Source organism: Alosa alosa, chromosome 20 (assembly GCF_017589495.1).
Source record: "Alosa alosa isolate M-15738 ecotype Scorff River chromosome 20, AALO_Geno_1.1, whole genome shotgun sequence".
NCBI classification, from domain to species: Eukaryota; Metazoa; Chordata; class Actinopteri; order Clupeiformes; family Clupeidae; genus Alosa; species Alosa alosa.
Window position 1 is genome coordinate 19,287,259 of NC_063208.1, and position 25,298 is coordinate 19,312,556.

Sequence of the window (25,298 nt, forward strand, 5' to 3'; positions counted from 1 at the left end):
AATGGCATGAGACACCCCTTCACAGCTGCCAATGGTGAAGAACATGCCAATGAAGAAGTCCCACAAGAAGATTGCACAGGAGCGCTGGGCCTGCGCTAGCAACATGAACACAGACACATTGCCAATAAGTGTTTGGTGGTAAGACCCTCAGCCAGTGGTGGGGCGCTTGGATGGCGTGTCCTTCTTTAAACATGTGTCTGTGTGGAGTATTGGGCTGTACATCAATGCTGGGCCTAGTTTATCCCTGGGCGCTGCACGCTTGAAGGATGCGCCCTTCTTGGACTCGCAAGGTCATAGGGAGCATCGTCCAGAAGGAGCATATGTGACATGCTTATCACTTAACATGGTTAATGTAGACGCACCATGACCTTGTTTGTGTTGTGTTTTTGTCTGAAGCCTTATAAGGATATACCTTCAAAGGCGCCATGCGGCTTTGAAACTTGAGTCTGATAATGTATGGCTGACTTTTAATTAAGAGCGTATCGGGCTAGGGATTGGAGATGCAAAAGACTCGTCGACATAAGTTGTGTGGAAAGAATAGACCATTAAGCCTGTGAAGGGAACCTTTTGTAGAGCAATGCCTCGAACCATCACTTGCAAGCCAACTGTAGTCTCTGTTCTGGGTAAAGTTCATCAGCTTTTAAGTTACAGCTCCTGTATTGCTCATCATCATGTGCTATAAAAAATAAGACCCTGGCCAAACTCTCATTATCTTATGATGGTTGTGAGATCAGAGGCACAAAAGGGAACATGTGACTTTTAGCTTTGAGATAGCTGTGGTTAACAGCCAACCATACTAATCTCCTTTCTTCCTCCTCCATAGCCGAAGAGTCTCATCTTGTTAAAAGCCCCCCAACCAATTTCACATCCTCCACGATACAGGATTTACTTTAAGAGAAATATCCCATCTCCCTTTGTTGCTGCTTCCTCCATTGTCCGATGATGCCATTCCATCCACTGACTGGCATAGCGTGTAACAGAGCGGTTCCTGCCAATGAGTGGCATTAGGCTGAGCTGCAGGAGTCTGCCGTAGGCATTAGCTGTTAAGTATCTACGGAGGAGCAAATTAATGTGGAGGGTGGGTGTATGAAATGCTATTACTGTTAATACTAATCACTTTTTGCGCGTTAAACACAAATTAGTGAGGTCGATGTGAAATGTCATGGGATATCCTGGGAGCCGTTCTCCCCTGAAGAGACATGGGGATGGCGAGGAGGTGATTTGCATACTTTCTACTTTGTTCTTTTGGTCATTGTAGCTTGGAGAGATTTGTGCCAGAGACAGGCTCTGTAACATAACATGCTTTTAAAATGGGGGAGCTTGATAGTGTTGAATACTGCAGTTGGTCTCAGAAGAACAGAATGCAAAATTTGAATATGTAAACTTTTTTGACAGAATAGTGTATTAGATCAGTATTTCAATAAAAAAAGAGACTTGTTCAGACCTAGTTTGATCTCTGGGTATGGTGTTTTTAAATACTTCAAGCAAGTGTTTTTTAGGTAATGTAGGCACATTCTTATACAGTCATCAACACTCTTGTAGTCCACTGATGTACCCTACACTCCTGTTATTAATGTAGTCTTGTAAGTGGCCATGCCTTAACAGCTTATGGCTCAGTGGCGTTAATCATGAACTCTGAGCGAGTGTGAGCGAGCGGTCATCCCCTACACGCCCTTCCCAGAGATGCGAGGTGAGGCCTCCGCTCGAGCAGACAGCCCATGAGGTGACATGGCGTCGTGGACCGCGGACCTGACGACTGTTCCTATCAGCTGTTGGGAGTGTAAATAACATTTGATATGCACAAACAGGCCTCGCTTCTCTTCTCTTCTCTTCTCTCTCTCTCTCATCCTGTCAGCAGCCTGGGGGCTCAGACTGCGGCAGGGCTGGCAGAGGTCGTCCGCTGTTTTGCCACTTCTCGCCTCTCCTGCTCCCGCGCTTTACCTGTCACTCCGGCCTGCCCCGCGGACGCCGCCCAGCCCCCTCCCCCCAAACCCCTCCATTAGCGAGTCTGCAGGTCGCGACCCCGTCAGGACTTTTGCAAGGCCCCGATCGTCTGATTAGCGCGCCACATTTACATATTCTGCCCGGCGCGCGGTAAGTGCTCCGGTGTCGGAACACTTGAAGTGTTGTAAATTTCTTTGGCCTTTCTGTCCGCGCCACTGCCCGGGGCCTGGTGGTGTGTGTGTGTGTGTGTGTGAGTCCCTCCACCATCAACACCCCACCCCACCCCCACACACACACGCACACACACACACACACACTCCACCCCACCCCCAGCACGTCTCCGCATCTCTCCTCCTGCCGTGTCCTTCTCCACCGCAGGCTCCGGATGACAACACCAGAGATGCACCCTGACCCCCCCGCAGAGAGGCGAGCACCGCGTCGATCTGCGTGGAACTAGCTGTTCGCTTCACGTGTCACTGCACCCAGCAATCTCAAGGCAAATCAGCATCTCCTGTCTCTTCATAAGCATATTTTTCACTCCAAATGTGCTGAGGAGCAGCACAATCAGTGCAAAAGGTGCATCAAGGTGACACGTCCAGCGCACAGACTATATGGTACTGATTACAGAAGCTACTTTGCCTCGTTTGGAACAGCTGTTAAAGCTTTAATGATATCCATATCAAAGTTGTTTGCCGGTCACTGTATTTTCACATAGGTCACCTTTCCCCATCTATAGTGGTTGTGGCTAGTAGACATGATTATGATACGACTATACACCACCTCAGTCACTAATATTAAAACCGGCTTACTATTTATGACCGCCGCTAGCGAAGCGGTCATATAATGATTGTCAAAGTTTTTTTTTTTTTTCTTTTTTTCGTCATCTACTTCCTGAATTTTTGGTCAACGATACCCGGGACACCGAAACACCAGTGCACATGAAATTTGGTGGGTATGTAGCCCCACTAGACTTTTACGGAATATTTTCGTTTCGTCCCCGGGGGCCACTCCCCCCCCCCCGTGCTGGGCTAAATAACTACCTGAACTGGCACTGAGGATGAAGAATCTTTTATGGTATGTTGGTCTCAAGGGCCCACATCAACCTGGCCCATAATCACTCATTTGTGATTTGCACCCATGAAAATGCAATATCATTCTGCTTTAATCGCCCCTATCTTCAGTTAAGATGTTCAGAACTGCACCAAATTTTATGTGTATGATTGACCTGGCATTCTCTGGGGGTATGCCAAGTTTCGTAGAATTTCATCCATGGGGGGGTCTAAAGAGATTTAGGTTATGTGTACATTTAGTGACTGTACACTCATTGGCCTGTAGATGGCGGTGCACACATATACTGCACACACACACAGGTACGCACATACTATCGGTATTAGATCGGCCGATACATAATTACAAATTCAGTAGGATTAAAAGAAAGCCAAATATTCATCATCATCATGGCTGCATTTCCAGTATTGGCGATAAGCAGTCGTTTGTCCACTAGATGGCGCATCGTTGCAGTGAGACGTAATTTTGTTGGAAGTTAAAAGTTGGTAGGAAAAACAATGGATGCAATGGACAATGGAAGGATAGGACGATGTTCACATGAAATGTAATTCCCATTTCTTCTTGAAGCCGAAATAAATCTGAGAATGTTTATCGGACATGCTTGGTTTTTACTGCAGGTACGTTAATCTTATAATATCAATAAGGACCTAGGTAGAATAATGTTACCGTTAGCTTTGGTTGAGTGATGGAGGCCAATTTGATTGCATTTGTAGAAAACTATAAATGCGGTTATACCAAGCAAATTGATAGCAGCACTGTAATTGTATCTTTCGACTGTCATTTGTTGCAAGTGCTTCAAAAATCATTCTGTGCAATGGAAGATTTACCAACGTTACACCGGTCTGATACAGTTTTGCCTATACATGCGTGAGACGCGGAGACGCCTGTTTATTTGTTTGAAGTGCGTGCAGGGTGTGAGAGGGGAATCGATGTGATTTGATTCCAGCTTGCTAGTTGTAGTCTGTAAGATTAAAAAACACGTGTGTGTGAAGTAGGCTATCCAAACAATTACACCTTCATTTCATTATGGCTGCTTTAGCAACACACCTAATCTACTGTGTAGTGGGTCCCATTTAGAAGTGGCTACTTCATTCGCGCTTTCCTTGACTCATGGAGCTGCGTGAATTTTATTACAACTTTTCGCACGATATGGCAGTTTAAGTCCGCTTGATACTGTAAGGCATAAGCCATTGGATTCCAAAGGAGATTTTATTTGTGTCGCCAGCATAGCCTATTGACAATTTATGTTGTAAATAGGCCTACCTTATAGGCCTACCTGTAGCTTAGGGAAGCTAACAGCTTTCTATTAGGATCTAGTTTGTTAGTTGCAGTTTTGTCATAACTCCCTGATGCATTTTTGCATTTAGAATAACCAAAGCGTGGATGGAAAATAAACAATATCGGGCGCTTATGGGCTAGGCTGGGTGAACCCAGCCTGATCTGCCCGCTATTTATTTTTTGATTTCTTAAAAGATTGAGCTTGGTCTGGTGAAAGCCAGACAAGCCATGGACCTCAGTTACACAATGCAAGGGAACATGAATCATCCTATATTTGCACGAACAACAACGGACAATAGCTCTTCAACTTTGGTCCGTTAAAATGTGTATGAACAGTCTAGCGACGCATTTCATCAAGGCCCATTTGGTTATTTGCACCACTGGTTAGATGTAAAACAGCATTTCGTTTCAGACTACTGTTACTTAATTTGTGCATTGACAATAAAGTATCACATGAACTAAAGATGACTAAAATCTTATGCAGAAGAAGAAACATTCACAAAAAATCCATCTATCCAAAAATGACCTTTGTTTTTGATAGCTGTTGAAACGGCATGGAACTGACAGAGATGTTTTTGTTTATTAATAAATAAATAAATAAATAAATAAATAAATAAACAAAAATATAACATTATGCTGATACCTTTTGCTTTTCCCAAATACAATGTAGCCTACAGGTGTAAGTGACCTTTCATCAATCCAGTTGCAATGGATGAACTGTGATGAACTGCCCTACTTGTGATTGTTTAGAGATTTTAAAGGTTTTATAACAATGCTACAACTTCTTTGGCTATTCTACAATCTATTCACCTTTTCAGCCAGTAGGCTACTTTCTGTGCAGCCGCTTTTACACACACAGGCATGCCAAACAAGCATACACAAAAGTTTCAAGAGTGGGGGATGGAGTAAAAGATGGAGACAAATTGATTAGTGGGATTTATTTTTGCGGAAAGGATGTACAGGACTGAGCGGCGGTCATATTTTGTACCGCTATGCGGTGCATCTAGTATTTTATTACATCTCAAATGCATCATCTCATGCATGAATCTCCACAAAGCCATTTCTTATGATGATGAACATTTGAGTTTGTGATCCTATCTATTGGAGATACATGTGCAGTGGGTGTATTTATGTAGCCTATGTATGGTGTGTCTCATTGTGATTGGAATGAGACGAGATGTTGGGGTGGGGGGTAATCTTTATTTGAAGGATATTTCAAAATCATAACAATATTCAAGTAATACAAGATACTGTACAGGAAGAGGGATCTTTTGTGTGTCTGGACCATGACCATACAATGTCTGAGTGTAACAACTGTCTAAATAAAAAACAAGGCCTAATCAAAAACAAAGACTTCCGATGCTACAGCCTAACCCATCTATAAAAAAACACAACATTCATTTATTCGATACTTGTAAAGGGAAACAGTGGCTGCTCTGCCTCTATTTTATATAAAAACAAACCCTATCATCAATTTGAAACATAGAAATCAGATACATGTCAATGGAAGCAACCTTTGTCTGTTAGTGTTTTTGAAAAGAAAAAATATTTATCCACTCTTTCACTATAATTAGATCAATCAATTAAATCCTTGTATTAACTTGTGGGGGAACCTGTCTAAAAAAAAGACAGAACAGCTATATTGAGTAAAAATGACTGTTTTTACATCAAAACTCAACTTACAGCATTCATCTTGTAAAAACTATGTTTCTGTAATGCCCTTCAGTCTTTTCAGATTAGTTAGTAGGTCACGCTATCATGTAGTAACTCAGAATCATTGTACAAACTAACAGCTATGTACATTAAGAAAATCCTCATAAATTCACTATCACAATGGCTTCAAGTCCTAACATGAGGTCAGACCTTCGCTTCCTCCATGATGAGGTCAGTGTTGGTCCAGTATAGTCCAGTAAACTAAACGCTAACACTGAAAACAAACTCAAAAAAAGGTTTATTAATGAATTGATCCCTGGGACATAGTCAAAAATCAAAACCTTTCGTTTAAAATAACACTCAAAACCCTTTTCATTAGTGCGAGATCATTTCAGATTCCACCACACAACATACCAACGGATGGAGTTACGACACCAGCGTTAGGTAATTCTGAACGAAATTCGGAATGCTTTTACAATCTAGCCAGAGTATATGGTAGTCTTGCTACGTGCGTATAGTATGTAATTGGAGATACTACATATTAACATCAAAGATCAACCAAAATGTTCCACAGATGGACCGAACCTTTGTTAATGAAAATGCAGACTCATTCTCACGAGTCTTGAAACGCATTAGGAATTTCTTTCACGCATTAACAATTAATGCAGGACTTCGTACACACTGGAGTGTAAATTAATTGTTCAAAGAAACCTTCACATGGCCATGGACCGAATGGACTGATCTGAGAAGTACACTCTTATACAGGTTGACTACAAAAGGAGGAAAATGACTAAAGTACAGTCAAGTAACAGCCAGTGTGTGTATCAAAACGTTTAACATTTCTCCGCTTGTTCTCAAGCAGTGTTTTAAGAGTACAGGCTTTGGAATCGTGTTTTACTAATAGAATAATCCTGAGGTTTACAAAGGAGGAAGTCACTAGCTTGTCTTCCCACGCTAGCAAATCTACTCACTCACGCTATGGCTACCATTCGTTTGTTTGTTTGTTTTTTTAAGCTGGGAGTCAACAGTAAGCACTCCAATATTCAAAAAAGTCTACAGATCCACAGTCTTCAAGTCAGAGTCTCTGTAATTCACATCACATGAATTTCCATACACAGGACTCTCCAATCCACCACTATTTTAGCTGTGAATTTAGTTTAGCTGTGAATTGAGTTCTTCATTGTTCTCAAGTATTACATATCCTAGGTAATGGGGAGGGGAGGGTGGGGAATGGTGTGTTTGTTGTGAAAACACCATCAAATCAAATCAGTGAAAGTCAAACAGGAAGAGCATTCACTCAATCCTCTTGTCAGCAGTCCATTCGGCTAGAAGAACCAGTGTGAATCACATCAGTGTCTTTAAGTGTTTGGGAGACATCTTCAAATGTGTAGGTTTTGACTGACATCCAGGAAACACCAGCATAAGAGTTTAGATCTGAAAGGGGAAGGGCAAGGAAGAAGTCTCTCCCATTGGGTGTGTGAAGGCCGCCTCAGCCCAGACCTTCAGAGAGGCCCTCCGAATCGGCAGCCTCTGCCTCCAGGTGGTCCTGGGCAGTGGCGGGTCCGTGGGCGGCGGCGTCCTCCTCGGGCTGAGCCTCCTGTCGAAGCCGGCCTTCGGAGTAGCTGGTGTTGTCGAAAGTCACGCGGTGCACCGTCTGAACGTGTGTCTTCAAGTTCCCCTTCTGCGAGGCGCTGTAGGGGCAGTAGCGGCAGCGGAACGGCCTCTCACCTGCCGCACGCACACACACACACACACACACACACACACACACACACACACACACACACACACACACACACACACACACGATAGACACAAAGACACACACGCATATGCACATTCACATTCATGCAAATAGACAAGGGCAAGAAGAGGTCAGCACCGAGAGAAGTAGAAAGGGAAGGGTGTGTGTGTCTCTGTGTGTGTGTGTGTGTGGGTGGGTGGGTGGTTGGATGTGTGTGGGTGTGTGGTGGGTTGGTTGGTGGAGGTCTGGTTGTCAAAGTCTGAACCTTTCTTTTCTCTTTTTTTCTGTTCATTTTTATGAAGGGGAGAAAACACAGACAGGTTGGGGAGAGCCAGAAGGGGCGGCGGCCATGATTGAAGGGATGATGACAAGCCATATGGAGACAGTTGCCTGTTTACCCAGAGGGGGTGTCAGCCTTTTGTTTTTCATTGTGTTCATTGTGTGTGTGTGTGTGTGTGTGTGTGTGTGTGTGTTTTATTCTGTCAGTTGCTTGTACAAAACGGAGAGGAGTAGCAGGAGACAGGAGTATCACTGTCTCCATTTCCCCCCCGAGTCGCCGAGACGTCACCTGCCAAAAGGATGCCCACCACGGCTGGGCCCATCAGCTCAGCGCGGAGGTGAGCCTGACAATCACACACACACACACACACACACACACACACCCTTATGCATACACAACCACACACACACACACACACACACACACACACACACACACCCCTTATGCATACACAACCACACACACACACACACACACACACAGAAAAACACTAACATATGCACGTAGTTACAAGCTTATGTACCCATACATGCACACAAACACACACACACACACACACACACACACACACACACACACACACACACACACACACACACACACACACACACACACACACACACACACAACACACTCCTCACATGTCCCTGTTTCCTAGCACTCAATGAAATAACTGTGAGTCCCACATTCTGCTTAATTAGACAGTACAGTCGTCTTCTTTGGCGATAGGCAAAAAAAAAAAAAAAAAAAGCACACCTGAACAAAACAAATGAGGCTGCCATTCAATTGCACCGCATTATTATTTTTTGAAAAATGAATGAATTACCGAGCCAGGAGATAATTGTCATTTCCAAACCGCCGGAATAAGGGAAGGATTATCATAAATCACTGTGGCGGGGGAAAAAAAGCAAGACGGACGCAATTAATCACGGGCCAGCCGTGTAGCCCGCCGCAGCTGGGCTGTGGCGAGGGCCCCGCTGCACCAGCGTCCCCTCCAAGGGGCCAGCAACGTTTGTCCTCCCTGGGGGTGCAAGCGCAAAGCAGGCTCTCACTCCTCACTCGGTAAAAATAAAAAAATAAAAAGATAGAAGGGAAAAAAACAACCCACCAAATCACATTAAAGGCTGATTGTCAGAGAGTGACGGCGTAGCTGGTGCATATTTTAATTTGACCTTCCCAACGCATCTGATTATAAGTGGCCTACGTGTAATATGCAAAGAGGCCATTAAGAATAGCCTTCTAAGTAGGGCTCGGGTGGTTTGCGGAGATACAATCCAAATGTCCCTCTGGGTGTGTGTGTGGACGATGGCTCACTTTCAAGTTCACTTTATCCAAGAGAGAATTTGTGACAATAGTATTACGTAATGAAACTGTCGGGTGTGTGTGTGTGTGTGTGTGTGTGTGTGTGTGTGTGTGTGTGTGTGTGGGGTGTGTAGGGGGTTGGGGGGTCAGTTGGTGAGGCATGGCAGAGAGAGATGCATGATGGGAAATGAGGGTTTTCGGTACAAACACAAAAGAGATGAAAAAAGATGTTCACAGCACACATATCACACAAAAAAAAAATGTTCAATAAAAAAACAAGTGGCAAACGGTGACACGTACTTGGACGAGGGGTTTCTGTCTGCTCCTCCGTTGGACTCTAACAGCACTGTGGGAGGACAAAGGCGCCCTGTTACAAAAGAGCATCACAGACACCACTGCTCCTTACCAACCAGTTTCCCTACTGAACACTGACCTGAAGTGACTTAACGTACATCTTCCATATGTAAGTCAAACGTTCAGCTGCTTCCATGATTAGCGCTCGCAAAGCAACAAGGACAGGCTAAAGGAAGGCTGTGTCAAAGCACTCGGCCATCAGAGGCCACCGACACCTCCGACTCTCGCCGGCATTAGCTGCGCCATGCTAACAGATTAGCGTCGGCAGTTAGCGCCGACGTGGCAGCCAGTGAGCTGAACCCACCAATTTAACATGACACGCGGAGTTAGCGCGTATGCTAATGGGGGGCTCGGGGCACCTGCCCAGTTTCATTTGGACATTCAGGCTGAAGAAAGGCAATCACCGACGACGTTGATTATAACTCTGAGCAGCGCGAGAAAAAATGGGGTGGTGGTGGTGGGGGCTCCCTCTGAATAATGTACTTGCTTGGCCTCTTGTCACTTGGGATCATGCCAGCTTCCACGCGCAACCTTCACACACGTTGGCGTTGAAAGAACTTACTTATCGCACTTGTCTGTTTGTCTAAGAGCGGGGCCGCTTGATGGTCCCTCGCTGGCTCGTTTAGGCAATTACTTACGGCACATGCTGTAATTAGCATCTATTAGTTCCATTCCTGGATGACTGTCATTGTCTATTGACTTGTGATGATAAACCATTAAGAGTGGGGGAGGGAAATGTAAGCATTTTGTTTGTTCAGTGTCAGAAAACTGTACCAATGGTGTCTTCCAGGCATGATGAGCGTGATGAGCCATTGTGCCAGATTGGCAGCCAGCAGGGTCATTTGTATGCAGAATTACATCACTGACATCTGATAAATAAATTATATGAGTCTGAACAGGTCATAATAACAAAAAGCAAACACAAATAGTGGATGGCTTGACAATGGTTTAACTCTTTACAAATCAAAGTCATGCACAGGTGTTTGCTTTAGTGAGGTTATTTATAGGATGTGTATGAAGGCTATCACAAATGGAGCACATCTTTGTTAGTATTTTGTTTGGATGTCAATGCCAGCCTATGACTGAGTAGGCGATTGTGCTATTGTACTGTATGTACAAGAGTGTGTCTGAGTGTGAATGGCTATGCGTGTGTCTGTAGTCTGTGTGAGCATGGCTCTCTGAGCGTGTGTGTGTGTGTGTGTGTGTGTGTGTGTGTTGGCGCTTACCTGTGTGGGATCTCATGTGGGTGCGATAGTGGCTGGGTTGGCTGAAGCTCTTCCCACACACAGGGCAAACATACTTCATCTGCTGCAACAGGGACCTTGCCACTCCTACAGTTAGCAAAGACACACAGTACAGTAAATTCACATGCAAGCACTCAAAGCATGTCTGTGTTCGGGAGCCACAACAAAATGAGAGAAAATCAACAGAATTGGAGTTCAGAATTAGACTTAAAAAAGTTAGCATTAATAATTGCATCAGTATCCATTCTTTGTTATTACATGTTACAGCTTGAAGGCATGATATGAACTGTTGACACACAATCATGGCATTTAGGACACGACCACAGAAACTGTATAAATGATCAGATGAGCAAAGCTCATTTCCTCTTCTTTACTTCTTTTGTCTGTCCTTTTTCTCTGCCTTCCTGTGTGTGTGACTCTTCTTACATACAGTATGTTTTCATACAGTATGTCATTCTATGCCCTCTTTTCCACAGTATGTTTTCATACAGTATGTCATTCTATGCCCTCTTTTCCACAGTATGTTTTCATACAGTATGTCATTCTATGCCCTCTTTTCCACAGTATGTTTTCATACAGTATGTTATTCTATGCCCTCTTTTCCACAGTGCACTAAAATATGAATGTGTTTAGATTTGTAACATCAATTGAAAAACGGATCAGACAGATCTAAAAAGGCACCAGATTTAAAAGATGTGTTTAAATCTGACTGAATTACTAAAATCACCTCTGTTGATGGAAAAGGACAATCAAGTGTCATCACTTGAAGATGAACAATGAACAAAAGTTCATCATGAATATTAGTGTTACAGAAAAGAATACATGCATATCAAGCACTATGCGAAAGCACAACATTCATTTTTTTGTGAAAAACTTGGACTGAAACTCCATTGCAAAGGCAAATATATATAATAAATACAGTAGTATGCCCTCAACCTTCCTGCTTTCTTCATTTACATGACATTTAAGATGATATTCATGTAAACAATGCAGGGATGCAACAATCTCAAACAGCCTGTTTGCAAACAGCTACCTGCATTCAAATGTCAGGTGTAAACAAAGACTCCCCTATTTCTCCCCTTCCTCTGTCTACAACCGCCCCCCTCCCCCTCCATCCACTCGCTCTCCTACCCCCACTCTCTGAGCAGACACCAGTCCTCGCTCTGCCAACGACATGTGGAGGGGAGCAGGAAACAGAGGACAGCAGCCAAAATGTGACCATGGCCGAATGTTATCCCTGTAATGTGCTGGATGGGTGTAGAGGAGTTAGGCATGGGGTGTGTGTGTGTGTGTGTGTGGGGGGGGGGGGGGGCTGCAGGAGGTGTGGGGTGGGGTTGACTGACCTGCTCATCGTTGTTGACCCCCCCCAGCAACCAGGCTGGTCAGAAAAAGTCTGACATGACAGTGACTTTGAGTGTCGGAGGCACCAGACATGACACCTGACCCCTACTGGTCCGCCTTGGTAAACACGCCCCCCCCGCCCCCCCATCCCTCCCACCCCCTCTCTTCATTGGCATGCGACGGCTATGTGCCGCATATGCTAGCACGGAAACGGCAGATGGCACTGAAAAATAACAGGCTACCGGGCGGCGGCGCAGGAAAAAGGTCACTTGATTGCATGTGACTAACGGGGGAGCGTGACGCTTCAGGGGAATGACAGTGTGGACCTGAGCACAAGTCAGGTCTCGTAATGTGCCGAGGCCCCAGCGAGACAGGAGCGACAGGGGAGAAAGATAATGCTGCTTTCTTCTGAAGAGGAAAAAAAATCAAGGGAAATTGCTTTTTTTTCAAAATACAAAAAAGTACCCCTCCCCCGCACGCACCCCCTTATGCCTATAGCTGCCCTTGAACCTGACCCCTTTTACCCTGTCTTAAGAGAGAGCTAGGGAGAGAGAGAGGGAGAGTTTTCATCTTTGACAAAAGGCTGTACATACACTGACCTGCACTTCATTCTGTTCACCTAATTGCTCCCCGATCTTATATGCTTCCAATGATTACATACATAAATGAAGTAGTACATGTGAACAAAAAGGATCAACAATATTTTAAGATGCCTACTACACACACTTGCCAAACTGAAGAGAGAGCAGTGTTTGAATACAGGTGTTCTGCCCCAATGGAACTGTAGGAAGTAAACCAAAGCAAGGCCCCATCTAACACTCGTGGACTTGTCCAAGCGAGCCTAGCAGCACAATGCCACCTTCACTCACCCGCTTGATCCAGCATGGCGGTGGTGCCAAGGCCCCAGTGGTGGTAAAGGGCAGCCAGCTCAGTTGGGCTGCAGTTCTTCAGGAAGCTCAGGACGTCCAGCTGAGAGGCGTCTCCTGGGTAACCACCGAGGGTGTCTGGTGCCCTCCCGGACGAGTTCTGGAGGGATGAGTCCGCTGCCGAGGTCGGTGCCGTGGCCGGAGAGTCGTCCCTGCACTGCGTGGAGGGGGCCTTGCCCTGATCCTCATGCCCGTGCTGGCTGGCCAGGACAAAGTGCAGGCCCTCTTGGGGCAGAAGGCTGCTGGCAGCAGCCCTGCTTGATGTCTTTGGGCTGGGCGCGTGGGCCGAGGGCTTCTTGGGGGTCCCTGAGGGGTTGGAGGCTGCAGAAGCATCAGCGGGTCGCTTTCGGCTACCGGTGCTGCCACTCGTTTTGGGTTTGGAAGAAGGAGTGGACGCTGATGTGGAGGTGGAGGATGATGAGGAGGCTTTGTGGGGGTGTCCCCTGCTCCGGGAGGGGCTGGATTCACTAGTGCTGGTGCGGTCAGTCTTGGACCCGCTGGCCGCAGCAGGGCTCTGGGGCTGCGGGGGCTGGGTGCGCGGCTTGCGGGTCTCGGTCAGCGCCGGGCAGTCCTTGCCCTCCAGGAAAGGTGGTGGTCCGGTGCGCCGGCGGAACTCCAGGGTCGAGCGCGGGCCCTTGAAGCCGTTCCGCAGAGCCCACTTGGGGGCCAGCGTGCTGCTGCTGTTCACCTTGTGCGCCACACGCTGATGGATCCACAGCACTTCCGGGTAGAGCGTGCTGTGGGTGCAGAATGGGCATCGATGCCGGACCAGGCCGTCCGGCTGCTTGACGGGGTCCAGGACCGAGGAGCCCTCAGTGCTCTCCCCAGCCAGGATGAGGCTGGCAGCGCCAGGCTCGCTACTGTCGCTTTGCGATGCTGACCCCTGCTGGTGGGACGAGGAAGAGCCTGCGCTGTGCTTGAAGGCTGAGTGCCGATCACTCGATGGCTTTTTGTCTGCTGAAAGAAAAAGAAAAACAAGTGTTAATACTAGTTTCTTTTCACAAACTATATTGGGCAGATGATACATTTTATATTCCCTGCCTAATGTGTAAGGTATTCCTGAAGCAGGTATCCCTTTAGACTGGTCATTCTTCTGGTATTACTAAATAAAACCAATAAACCCAAAACTAAGACTTTATTACAGTAATAGAATGCATTTTAAGGTTGATTACACATTCCAAATATATCAACAAAAAAATTCAATATCACACACATTTTAGAATTAGTGCCACACACTATTAAAAATACTGATAGTGGTGAGAACATCCTTTGGTCACTAGATGGCAGATATGTAACATTTTTCCAGAGCTTCCGCAACATTTGTGAATTTACTTACTGTCTTGCAGTCTTAATTTCAAATCTAATACACACAGACCAAAACAAATACAAAAAAAAGAATTCAACTTTCGTGAAACAACAAATAAATAATACAAAAGTTGATCATTCATTCAGTCATGATTATTATGGCTCTCTTGGTCTGTTTTCTGATATCACTCAGCATCAGATGACACAGTGTGTGCAGTGTACTCATCTCGTCCCCTACTTCTCTGCCTTCCCTGTCATTAAGAGACTGCAGTCACAGAACTGGCTTTGGTTGTGTAATATCTAGTCAGCTTTGACACCAACAGTAGCACTAAACATATGCAATGACAAAAGATTATGGCCACCCTGTGGTGAGAGAAATCCATCCCTTTAGTCAAGATACCTATATCTGCTAAGCCTCACAGTTAGCAGACACATTTTGTGGACTGTTCTAGTTCTAGTTATTTTGTGTCTTGGATTCTGGTCTCGGTATAGCTGCACTGAAATCCGTTTACAATGACAGAAGCTTATGGCGAGCATGTGGTGAGAGAAATTCATCCCTTTAGTCAAGACACCTGCATGTGCTAAGCCTCACAGTTAGCAGGCACAAGAGTTAGGCTACCAAGAAAAGGCTAGCATACACAAACTGCAGCACCAATCAATCTATGATCCATGATCTGTAATGGGACATATAAATGTGTACAATGATTTTAAACATTTCCAGATTAAAGATTTAACATGTTGCTCTGCTTATGCAACCATTGTATTGTTTTCCTTAGTACTGGCAACCATATGACCATAAGGCCACATGTGACAGCCAAGAGATCCCAAGTTGATAACACTGTGAACTCTAAACTTCCATGATCTAATGACTTTACATTACATTACATTACATTTTACATTACATTTGGCTGACGCATTTTTAGCCAAAGCGACTAACAACATGGTAAACAGTTTAAGTTTTAAAGCAACTCTACTTCAGTGTTTAGAGTCTGTTTGCTATTTTGGTTTTGTTCAAATATATATTTTCCATGCACGTGGAATTACAACAGAAACAAGATCTCATCAAAGAAGACAACTTTGTTATTTACGTAACTGATTTCCTTCTTTGGCCACTTGCCAGCTCTGGCCAGTTTGGATCACATGATCACAACAGTAAACCAGCGCAGCAAGTGAGGACGGTGAGCTATGGAGCTCTCTGGTAAGCCCCGCCACAGCCATATGTAAGGGTGGAGGATGAAGAATGACGGCTGGTGGAGCTAGTTTTGTCAAGGGAGGCAAAGGAATTTGAGAGAAGCCAGAGGAGAATGGAGAGAGAGCTTGGGGGATGGGGGATCAGTGGTGAACAAAGGGCCATGACACCAGAGGAACCTACGAGAGGAAAACATTTGGGGGTGGGGGAGTGGATAGCGATGGCCAGGATGGGATGGGATGGAATACAAAAATTACTGGTGGAGAAATTGAAAGCTGATACACAGTTGTGGCTTCCAGTAGTAAAGGGTCTGTATAGGTTTAGAAGGGGAAGAGATAAGGAGTTGGAGACATGAGGTATGAAAACGTGACGCCAGGCTAGGAGAGTATTGTTTTCAGTGGCCGAAAACTGTGATGAAGGCTTGGGTTGTTCTTTCTGATCTTGGACCAGGAGCCATACTACCCTGAAGGAAATGCTGAAGAGCGTAGCTGAATAAACTCTTAAAACCAACCAGTGACTTGAAACACCTGCAGGGGTAATAAGAAACCAAAGAGGGCTATCAGTGTGCTGTGCTTTATTCACGTCCATTTGTGTTTCCCAGAACCAGACAGATGTACCTACGGAGAGAGCCAGCTAATTAGGACAGATTTGGTAAGGCCAGTGGGGTGGGGGGGGGGCAGGGGGCAGGGGGAGGGAGGAGAATCAGTGAGTGGAACAGCAACAACATTAGGAGCATTTGGACACAGCTCAAGAGATCACAATGGTCATCTGCAGTCTGAACTAGCCTACTTCAGTAGACAAGTACAAAGTAAAAAGACACATGGAGATAGGTATATTCAAAGAGACAGAGGTGGAGGGAACAGCAACTGGCTACGTAAATAATAAATCAATTGGTGAATAAATGTATTCTACTGATGTTGAAGTAGAAAAAATGTCATATGGCAAATACCACATACAGAGTCAGGACTACAGTGCATGAAAATACAGTTTACATAATATACATCTCCACAAGGTGTCTCCCTCATCCATGATTTCAACCTAAATGCAAAGTTGAATCCCTATTTTTGGAGGAGGGCTGCATATGTCAATATGTTTTGTGTATGTACCACAATGACCGTCTGAAAACAAATGCAGCCAATGCCTACAAAGCTGATTGGTTGTATTACTTGCATTGTTCCATCTTCAGGGTCACAACTGAAAATTAAAGTAATGTCTAGGGGATGAGTTTGGCCTTCGTTAAGACCAGTGTAGGATTGTACACAGTTTTTGGAGTGTGTATGAATGGGTCCATTCAACTCACAGCTAGTATTTCCAGGAGCATAATGTCTTATTATGGCTAACCCATCACTCTTAATGTCTACTACTTTTGTCCCTAGCCTCTCCTTCATCTGCTAACAACTAATGTGGACGACCATCAACTTGTCAATGTAAAGAACCCTATCTAGATCCTGATATAAGGATTAAAAAATGCAAAAACAGATGCCAAGTGTCCCTCATACTATTTGTAAATATTTACTGAATGGGCTTTAATAAAATATGTAACTCAATGCTTCATTTACATCAATATCTAGGCTTAACACAACAGATAAAACATATCTATTATCCATAACTAATCCCAAACCGAAGTGTCTTTTCTCTACAATAATCCACCACCTCAAACCCACTGACCCGAAAACCGCAAAATCTGATTGGCCACCATCTTCTATAAAGCCAAATCAGGCAAACACAGCACTTAGTCCTTACAATCAACTCCCTTCATTATGCGGTTATCTGTGTCTTATAGAATATCCAACTCTCAATTTTGGCATAATGAAGACATCTGTGTATATGTCTAGGGTACTGCACGGCAATTAACTAGCAAAGAGCATCCCATAATAATAGAGATGAGTAATGGGTAAACATCAATACACAAAACCTTAAGCCTTCAATCCTGTCACATTATGTGATACTCAATAGAAAATATTTCCGGATTGTAGGCGCAACCAAATTATTTGAATAATTATTTCAATGTCTTCAGTCATTCTTTCTGCCAACTCTGTGATAAGAACAGACATACTGTGTGCTGTGCACACATAATACAATCCTCACACTAATCCTAACCCCAACCTAAGCCTAAAAAGCCTAAAATAATAGATATGATAATGTTAGAATTACGAAAGGTAAACACCTATGACAAAATCTCTTCTGTCATAATATAATAGCTCAAAAGGTTGAGAATATTTCCCCACTTAAGGCACAACCAAATAAGCATGGAAAATCTGTCTTCAGTCATTTTCTCTGCCAACTCAGTGTTAAGAACACACATAATACAGGCCTCACACTAATCCTAACCCTAACCTAAATCTTTAGAAATTAGAATCACTTATGTATGAAGTTTAACTGTATCAAGCAATTAATAGCAACAGCTGTTTATCAAAGCAACGATTATTTGGTTGAATTTTGGAATTATGTTATCCACTTCTTGACATACAAAAAGCCTACCTGAGTCTTTGGTTTGTCCAGCCGGCTTCTGATCCCTAAACGCAGCGTTTGTTAAGAAAGAGAGTGCTGCTGCGTCCCTGAATATTGGGGCGGATGACTCCATCCCAGCTCCGAAACCGCTGCCCCCTCCGTGCCGTATCAGCATGTGGATGACCATCTGCTGCTGCGAGCGGAAACCTTTGCCGCACTCCAGGCACTCAGAGGTCTTGTTCTGGGAAGGCCGGCGACTGTTTGTGGTGGTTGGGCGGTATTCCGAGTCGGAATGGCTCTCTGGGCTAACGTCTCCGGAGGAGCCATGTTCGTTTTCCTCCGCCCCAGTGGCGCCGTTATTTGACGTTCGTTTTTTCTTGGCAGCGCTCGGAGTGTTCGAAGTGCTCGGAGCGACAAGCTGTTGCTTCTTCCGCTTCTCCTGCTTTAGGAGGACGTACTCACCCTTCTCCCGGTCGTAGGCCACGTCGGCATCCGCCAGCCTCTCCTCCCAGCCCAGGCTGTGCTCGGAGGCCTCCACCACCCTGCCCCTGGTGGCCAGCTGCCAGGCTTGGTAGCTGCTTATTGGGTCGAGCTCGGGGATTCGGCTCACTTGGGACTCCTCTGGAGGTTTCTCTGTGGAGCCTGCTTCTCTGAGGTTCAGGAACTCCAGGAAAGCTTTCTTCGACGTGGGAGTCTTGGAGTCGCTAGTGTTGTTCGGCAGAGGCTCGTTTTCTTTCTCTGCGTCACGACGGCCACCACTGACGCGCTCGTGGACCTGCTCGTGCAACCACAAGCTCTGGCGGTCCTGGAAGAAGTTGCCGCATTTGGCGCAAAGTTCGTAGAGACACACGTCGTTCACCAGCGCCGTCTCGTCCTGGGCCACCCCGTTGATGGTCGCCGGGACTTCGGGGTTTCCCGCCTTGGGCTTGGCCCGGATGACGTGCGTCTTCATGTGGCTGCGCAGGAACCATGGCTCGCGGAAACGCCGGCCGCAGATCCGGCAGCCGTGGTCGAGGGGGCCCTGGTGCTTCTTCATGTGCGACTTGAGGAACCAGGCCTGGGTGAAGACCTGGTCGCACTGCCCGCAGGGGTACTCCCCCGCTGGAGGGAGATCCCCGTCCGCTGGGGCCCCCTCGTCTGGGGAGCCCTCCCCACTGGCAAGGGCATCCGAGGGGAGGTGTACCTTCTCCTCGTGGCTGAGCAGCTGCTCCTTGCTGGAGGCCTTGAAGCCGCACAGCTGGCAGGCGAGCGGAGCCTCCTCCTCGGGAGGCACGGCCGAGCCCCGGTCCTGCTCCGTCTGGCTGCGGAGTGTCCTCTGTCGCAGAGGGCAGGGATTCCCCTCACTCCTATCCTTCCTCCCCGGTCCCTTCCTCTGGGACTTGACAGCGTCCTTCTCTCCTCCTCCGCCGTTGACCACTCGGTTGCATGCCGAGGTGCTTTCCGTGGGGCTGGAGCAACCCTCCTGCTCCTCCGGCACCCCTCCTTCCTTCTCCTCCTCCTCGCCTTCCATCACCTCCTCCTCTTTCTTCTTCACCTCCTCCTCCCGCTGCCCTTCCTTCTCTTCCTGTTCTTGGATCTCCATGGAGGTCTGACCCAAGCTGCTCTCAAGCTTGACCGCGTCCGTCGAGCCCTTCACAGGCTTGTCCTTGGCGTGTTTCAGCATGTGCTTGGTGAGGGCGCTAAGGAAAGGGAACGTTCGGCCGCAGAGGTCACAGGCGTGCGTCGAGGGCTTGGCCTGGCTATCGTTGGTCGTCAGGTGTCCTTCCACCTCCATTGTCGGTCTCCCACACGTGTGCCTTAAAGTTTTTCGCTATCTGTTGTGTGCGGTGGTGTGTCCCTGCCACACCTCTGTCATACGGATCTGCGTGAGGTTCTGTCGCCGTGGGAGGACGTCATGACTGGCCGCTGGGTCTCGAAGGTGCTGCTTTTGGGCGTCTGGGAGGCGCTGCTTCTGGTTTGCAGTGTGAGGGCCACTCCCCGAGAGTTGTCATATCACTATGGTGTCTATGGTGTCTACTTCATTCTGTTACCTGAAGGGGATACAAGACATCAGAAAACAAATGTGAGCATTGGATTCATGTGAGCAGTAATGCATGGGGTTTAGAAGGTACAGGTGATGGATGCTTGATAAGGCTTAAATTCATTAATTCATTTTACACAGTTTTATTCAAAACGATATCTATGTGTGGTAGAAAGCAATCCTGTAATACAGTTAACAATAAAAAAGTACATGATAGTTACTGGAAATAAAAGATGTAACTACAACTACTAGCAAATATTGAAACTTCCATGACCAATCAGCAGTGATGTGAAAAATGTCACAGACCAATCTCCAATTGCTGAATGATAACAGGAAAACACATAATTAAAGTGCAAGTTTAAAGTGCAATAATATTTTTGCCCAATTAACTTACAAAGAGTTTGCCATATTTCTACACGCATATAATACACTATACAGTGTTTCACACAGCAATCCTGGATACAGTAACTTTACTCCTACGTGAGATTCACTATGGCATTGCACCATATCATGTCTTACAGAGAGAGTCAGTGTATTGTCTCAATGGCATTCAGAAGCAGGATTCAGACTGAACCCACTCTCTAGGTTATGAAACTGCTTCCGTAACATTCATTTATATAAGCCAGTGCCCTTCAAGGGCAAGTCTTTTCAGTGAGAAGTAAGCTCCATGCTGCTGCACTTCATTCAGATAAAGACATGTATGGAACCATACCGTATCTAGAGAGGGGAAGCTTTTGATATCTACTCAAAACAGTCAAAACAACAGGGACTTATCAAGCAATTACTTTTGAGGTGAACTTCAACAGACGTCATTGATGCCCGAAGGACGTACTGTATGTATTATTGTAACAGATGGCATTATTGAACTATATAAAACAACAAAGAATCCCATGTGAAACAAAGCACACCGTACAGTGTATCCACAGAGTCATATCACAGAGTCCTGAACCAAAATAGAGAGCACACACCCCTGGAATCAGGATATCCTGGAATTTTGTCTTGTTTTCCATCACTTCAACACATTCCAAACCTGGGTGATTTTTTAAGTTGCAATCATCTTTAACCTCTAGGTTTTCTGCAAATTACAGTAATGCATTTATTTATAAATATGTATATTTTGAAGTGTTATTGTGTATTTGTAAACAAGTGTGTGTGTGTGGGTGTGTGGGTGTTCGCTCATGCACAGTTGATATGTGTATTTTGGGCATAATCATTATAGTAGGTGTGTACCGGAGGTGCTTGTGCATAATTATTGTGGCAAATGTACTGCCTGCATGAGTGCTGTGTGTGTGTGTGTGTGTTTGTGTGTGTGCACATTCCTGTATGTGTGTTTGTGTTTGTGACTGTGTGTGTATGTGTGTGTGCGTGTGCTCATCATTGTTGTTGTGCAAGTTTTGTGTATGACAGAATGCATTTGTGTGTGTGTGTGTGTGTGTGTGTGTGTGTGTGTGTGTGTGTGTGTGTGTGTGTGTGTGTGTGTGTGTGAATCTGTCTTAAAGACAGTGGTGCCAGGCGCAGGCCAACTCCAGTCCCTTGTAGAGAGTGAGCGATGGCCGTCTGCTCCACAGCCTAAATTGAGTGTGTGTGGTGAGGCATGAAGAATGGATGCATTTAGTACCAGAGTGGAAAGAGAGAGAGAGAGAGAGAGAGAGAGAGAGAGAGAAAGCAATGGGCCTTAGGGCTGAGTCCTATCACAGCAATCAATATTCCATTATGAACCTCCAACATTTCATGAGATATGCACAAAGAGGACCTCGACAGGCCGCTCCCACAACCTTCACAGAGAAACACAGGGAAAAAGAGAGAGAGAGCTGGACTGGACAACCGCACGGTACATCGCCTCTACTACAGAATACAGGGCGGCTTATGTAGGACAAGCTGTTCACAGTGAGGGAAGGGGGGGGCAGGGAGAGGTAATCATTGATTTGATACTAAAAGAAGGAAATGTAAAAAAAGGAATGTGCTAAACTGGTGATAAAATAGTGAACTGTACTATATTTACTCTATCTGCTTTGTTTATTTTCTTCTTGAGACAACAAACATGGCAGTCAAGTAGCATTTGTGTGTACGTTTTTGAAAGTGTGTTTCATCCCATTTAACTCGAAGAATCCACTGTAATGGCACTTGAAGTGAAGACAAACAGCAACTTCCCACTGTCTCCTGTCCCACTTTCTTCCCTTATTGTTAAGGATGTCTCAAACAGACAGACACACACACACACACACACACACACACACACACACACATACACACACACACTACACACTAGACACACGCGTCAGGAGTAAGGGCTTCATCACTGGAGCAGGCTTGTTCTCGGCAGGGCTTACCTCAGCGCTGCTGACCTAGTTATCCGCAGACAGTTAAGCTCATCTTGGGCGAGCATCATGCAGGATGCACTGCGAGCGATCTGTGGGTGGGCCGGCCCAAAAACTACACGTCCCAGTCACCCCCAGCCTAGGCCAGCGCCCACCCCGATGAGCTCACGCACAACAGTGCTCACGTTGTTGTGAGTGATTAGATGTATCATGACTGCTTGTCCCCATGATAAACACCAGTTGTTTGCACACAGGATTCCCAACAGTCAGTTATATTTATAACAATGACAGGCTAATTTGCACCCATATGTAATGGGATAGTTCATGTTACCAATCACTCATTTTTTCCCCCTTGTTTCACGGCAGTGGTGTTGGGACATGTAGCATTGAGACAAATAAGCGATGGGTACATAATCAATGCTAACATGCTGAACTGGCCAATACACAATTAGGCATTTCCCATAAGGCAGTTTATACAAGCTGGCTCTCATTTGCACAGAATGTGAGAACTTATGTGATACATTCAAAACTATGATGAGATGTAGGATGATTATCTAAAAGTTCCTCTGCCAGTACCCACCCCCAACACACACACACACACACACACACACACACACACACACACACACACACACACACACACACACACACACACACACTCCCCACTTCAAAAAATCTGCATTGTGTGCCTTGCACAACAGCTGTCACAATAACTCACGTCCATACCTACTCAAATCACCAGGGGGTCGTGGGAGGTCATTGTTGGAGAGGGGAGTCTGCCTAGGCTGTGTCCCAGCCTGAAGCCTGTCTGGGCTTTTGAGACACTGCGGGGTGGGGGTTGGGATTGGGGCACAGACACCACCCACAAAAGGCCAGTCCACGGCTGGTTGAGGACCTCAAATCATGCCGTAGTCACGTTGCGAAGAAAGACTACTCCCATGCTCCCGAGAGCCATCAACAAAGTGTCTGCCATTAAGTAGATTTCACACAACACTGGGACATCACCACACATGAAAAAACAATCTCCAGAGGTTTAAAACTAAGAATTACAGAATAGCTTATACATTGTTGAGAAAGTTTATAAAGTGCACATCCACTTCAAAAGTATTTTTTTTTTCAAAACTCAAAACGTTTTCTTTCTCTGGTATGCTGTCTGCACCAAGAGAACTGAATATGACAGGAAGTGATGTCACAGAAGCTTCCAAATTTGGGCTGATATGGTACAGCACAGCATTGGCACCTAACAAAACTGCAAGACAGCAACTGAGAGTGTAAGCAATCATCAGTAAAAAACAACAACTACCAGATAATGTGAGGCTGAGGAGAATATAAACCACCATACTGAGGGTGGAGTTAGCTAAGCTGATTTACCAAATCTGACAGAAAACCACCACTGGCAGGAGATGTTCTAGGAGCTTTTCCCTGTTCTCTGATCAGACTTTTAAGTGAGTTGATTAATACTATCCGCCATTACACCTTACCCTTGTGCATAACGACGCAATTTGAAATATCCGAGTGAAACACTGTGCAAACCAATTATGGGGGACATCACACCTTGTAAGTTTGAAGTTGAATCCATATCATGTCTGATTTCCTGTCAATGTCAATGTTACACACAGGTCATCATTCAAGCCTTATGAAATGGGTGGACAGTGCATATGTAATTGTGCCCTCGGGCTGTTTGCGTGTGTGTGTATGTGTGTGTGTGTATGTGAAAGAGAAAGAGAGAGAGAGACTGAAATCTGAGATCTATAAGAAGAAGCAAGCCGCCTGTAAAAAAGCAATGAATACAGATGAACTGGCAAGACACCAAATCTTTAAATGAGGGATTCCAGCAGGGTATTAAAAAACATAATTCAAAGTAGACTACCCAGGACCAAGAGCGAAGGGAAGCAAAATATTGTCCCATGGAGAGAGTGAGGTGATTTGTAGAGGTCAAGACAAGGGAGCAATGTGAGACGAGCAAGGTTGGGTGGATTCCGAGAGTTCACAGGCATAGATTAACTTTATTTTGTGACAAAAGAAGATTATTGTCTTGGGGCGTTTTTTTTTCCACCCTCCTCAAAATATCTTCTGACTCCCAATGTCATTGGCTACATAGAGAAACCGGGAGGGGCCAGGGCATGTCGCACCTGATTGGCTCCCGGATGAATGGGGCAGAGAAGAGATCTGCAGCATAGCAGTCATCGTTGGAAAAAAAAGAAAAGAACGGAGAGAGAACAAAAAACGTGCTGCTGAATGTGTGCTAGCTCAGGAGATTAAGTAAACGGCTGTGGCACACACAGCTGGCTAATGGGTACCTAGCCAGAATCATACATAACATTCAATGGTCCCAATAGCAGGCCCATGCGCTGTACTGGAAGCTACACATCACTTTGAAGTGTCTATAATTTGCCCTCACTTAAATGGTCCTACAAATGGGACTTATTGTTTAGTGTTTTTGAAGTGTTTTTTTTTTTTTTTTTTTTTTTTAAATCACCTCCAAGATCTAGGTCAGTAAAGGAATTCTATCCAAGCAAATACTCAAATTAAAACTTAATCCTCCTCTCCACTGGATGTGTAAGTATGTTATGTGAATAGCTACCTGTTCTGACAAAATCATTTTGGTCAGAAAACAAAACTAGAGTGGTGTGTGATTTATCTAAGAAGGAGGAGGGATAAATGCTGTCTGATGCTACTTGTTCAAATATTCAGATTAAAAAAAACACTGACGACAACTGGAAGAGCTTTCTCCCTGACACACACAGAGACATTCATGAACACACAGATTAACAAGCAAATGACGACATCACTAAACACACTCTCTCTCTCCTACACACACACTCACACACACACACACACACACACACACACACACACAAACACACACACACAGACATCC

The 25,298-nt window shown here is 45.4% G+C and overlaps 1 protein-coding gene across 5 annotated transcripts in view; it reads right to left on the reverse strand.

The window, feature by feature from the left end:
- Window positions 1–5,470: 5,470 nt before the first annotated feature.
- Window positions 5,471–25,298, reverse strand: part of znf516 (zinc finger protein 516) — a 33,158-nt gene continuing 13,330 nt past the window's right edge. For 3 of the 5 annotated variants that reach the window (XM_048229577.1, XM_048229575.1, XM_048229576.1), the window contains 4 exons: window positions 18,110–20,109; window positions 13,078–14,091; window positions 10,850–10,954; window positions 5,471–7,671 (listed from right to left, as the gene is read on the reverse strand). In XM_048229577.1, the coding sequence (XP_048085534.1) occupies window positions 7,433–7,671; window positions 10,850–10,954; window positions 13,078–14,091; window positions 18,110–19,853 (3,102 nt within the window). In that variant the 5' untranslated portion in view covers window positions 19,854–20,109 and the 3' untranslated portion in view covers window positions 5,471–7,432. Of the gene's footprint in view, window positions 7,672–9,569; window positions 9,616–10,849; window positions 10,955–13,077; window positions 14,092–18,109; window positions 20,110–25,298 lie in introns of all 5 variants that reach the window. The other 2 variants (XM_048229579.1, XM_048229578.1) reach the window with 2 other exon arrangements.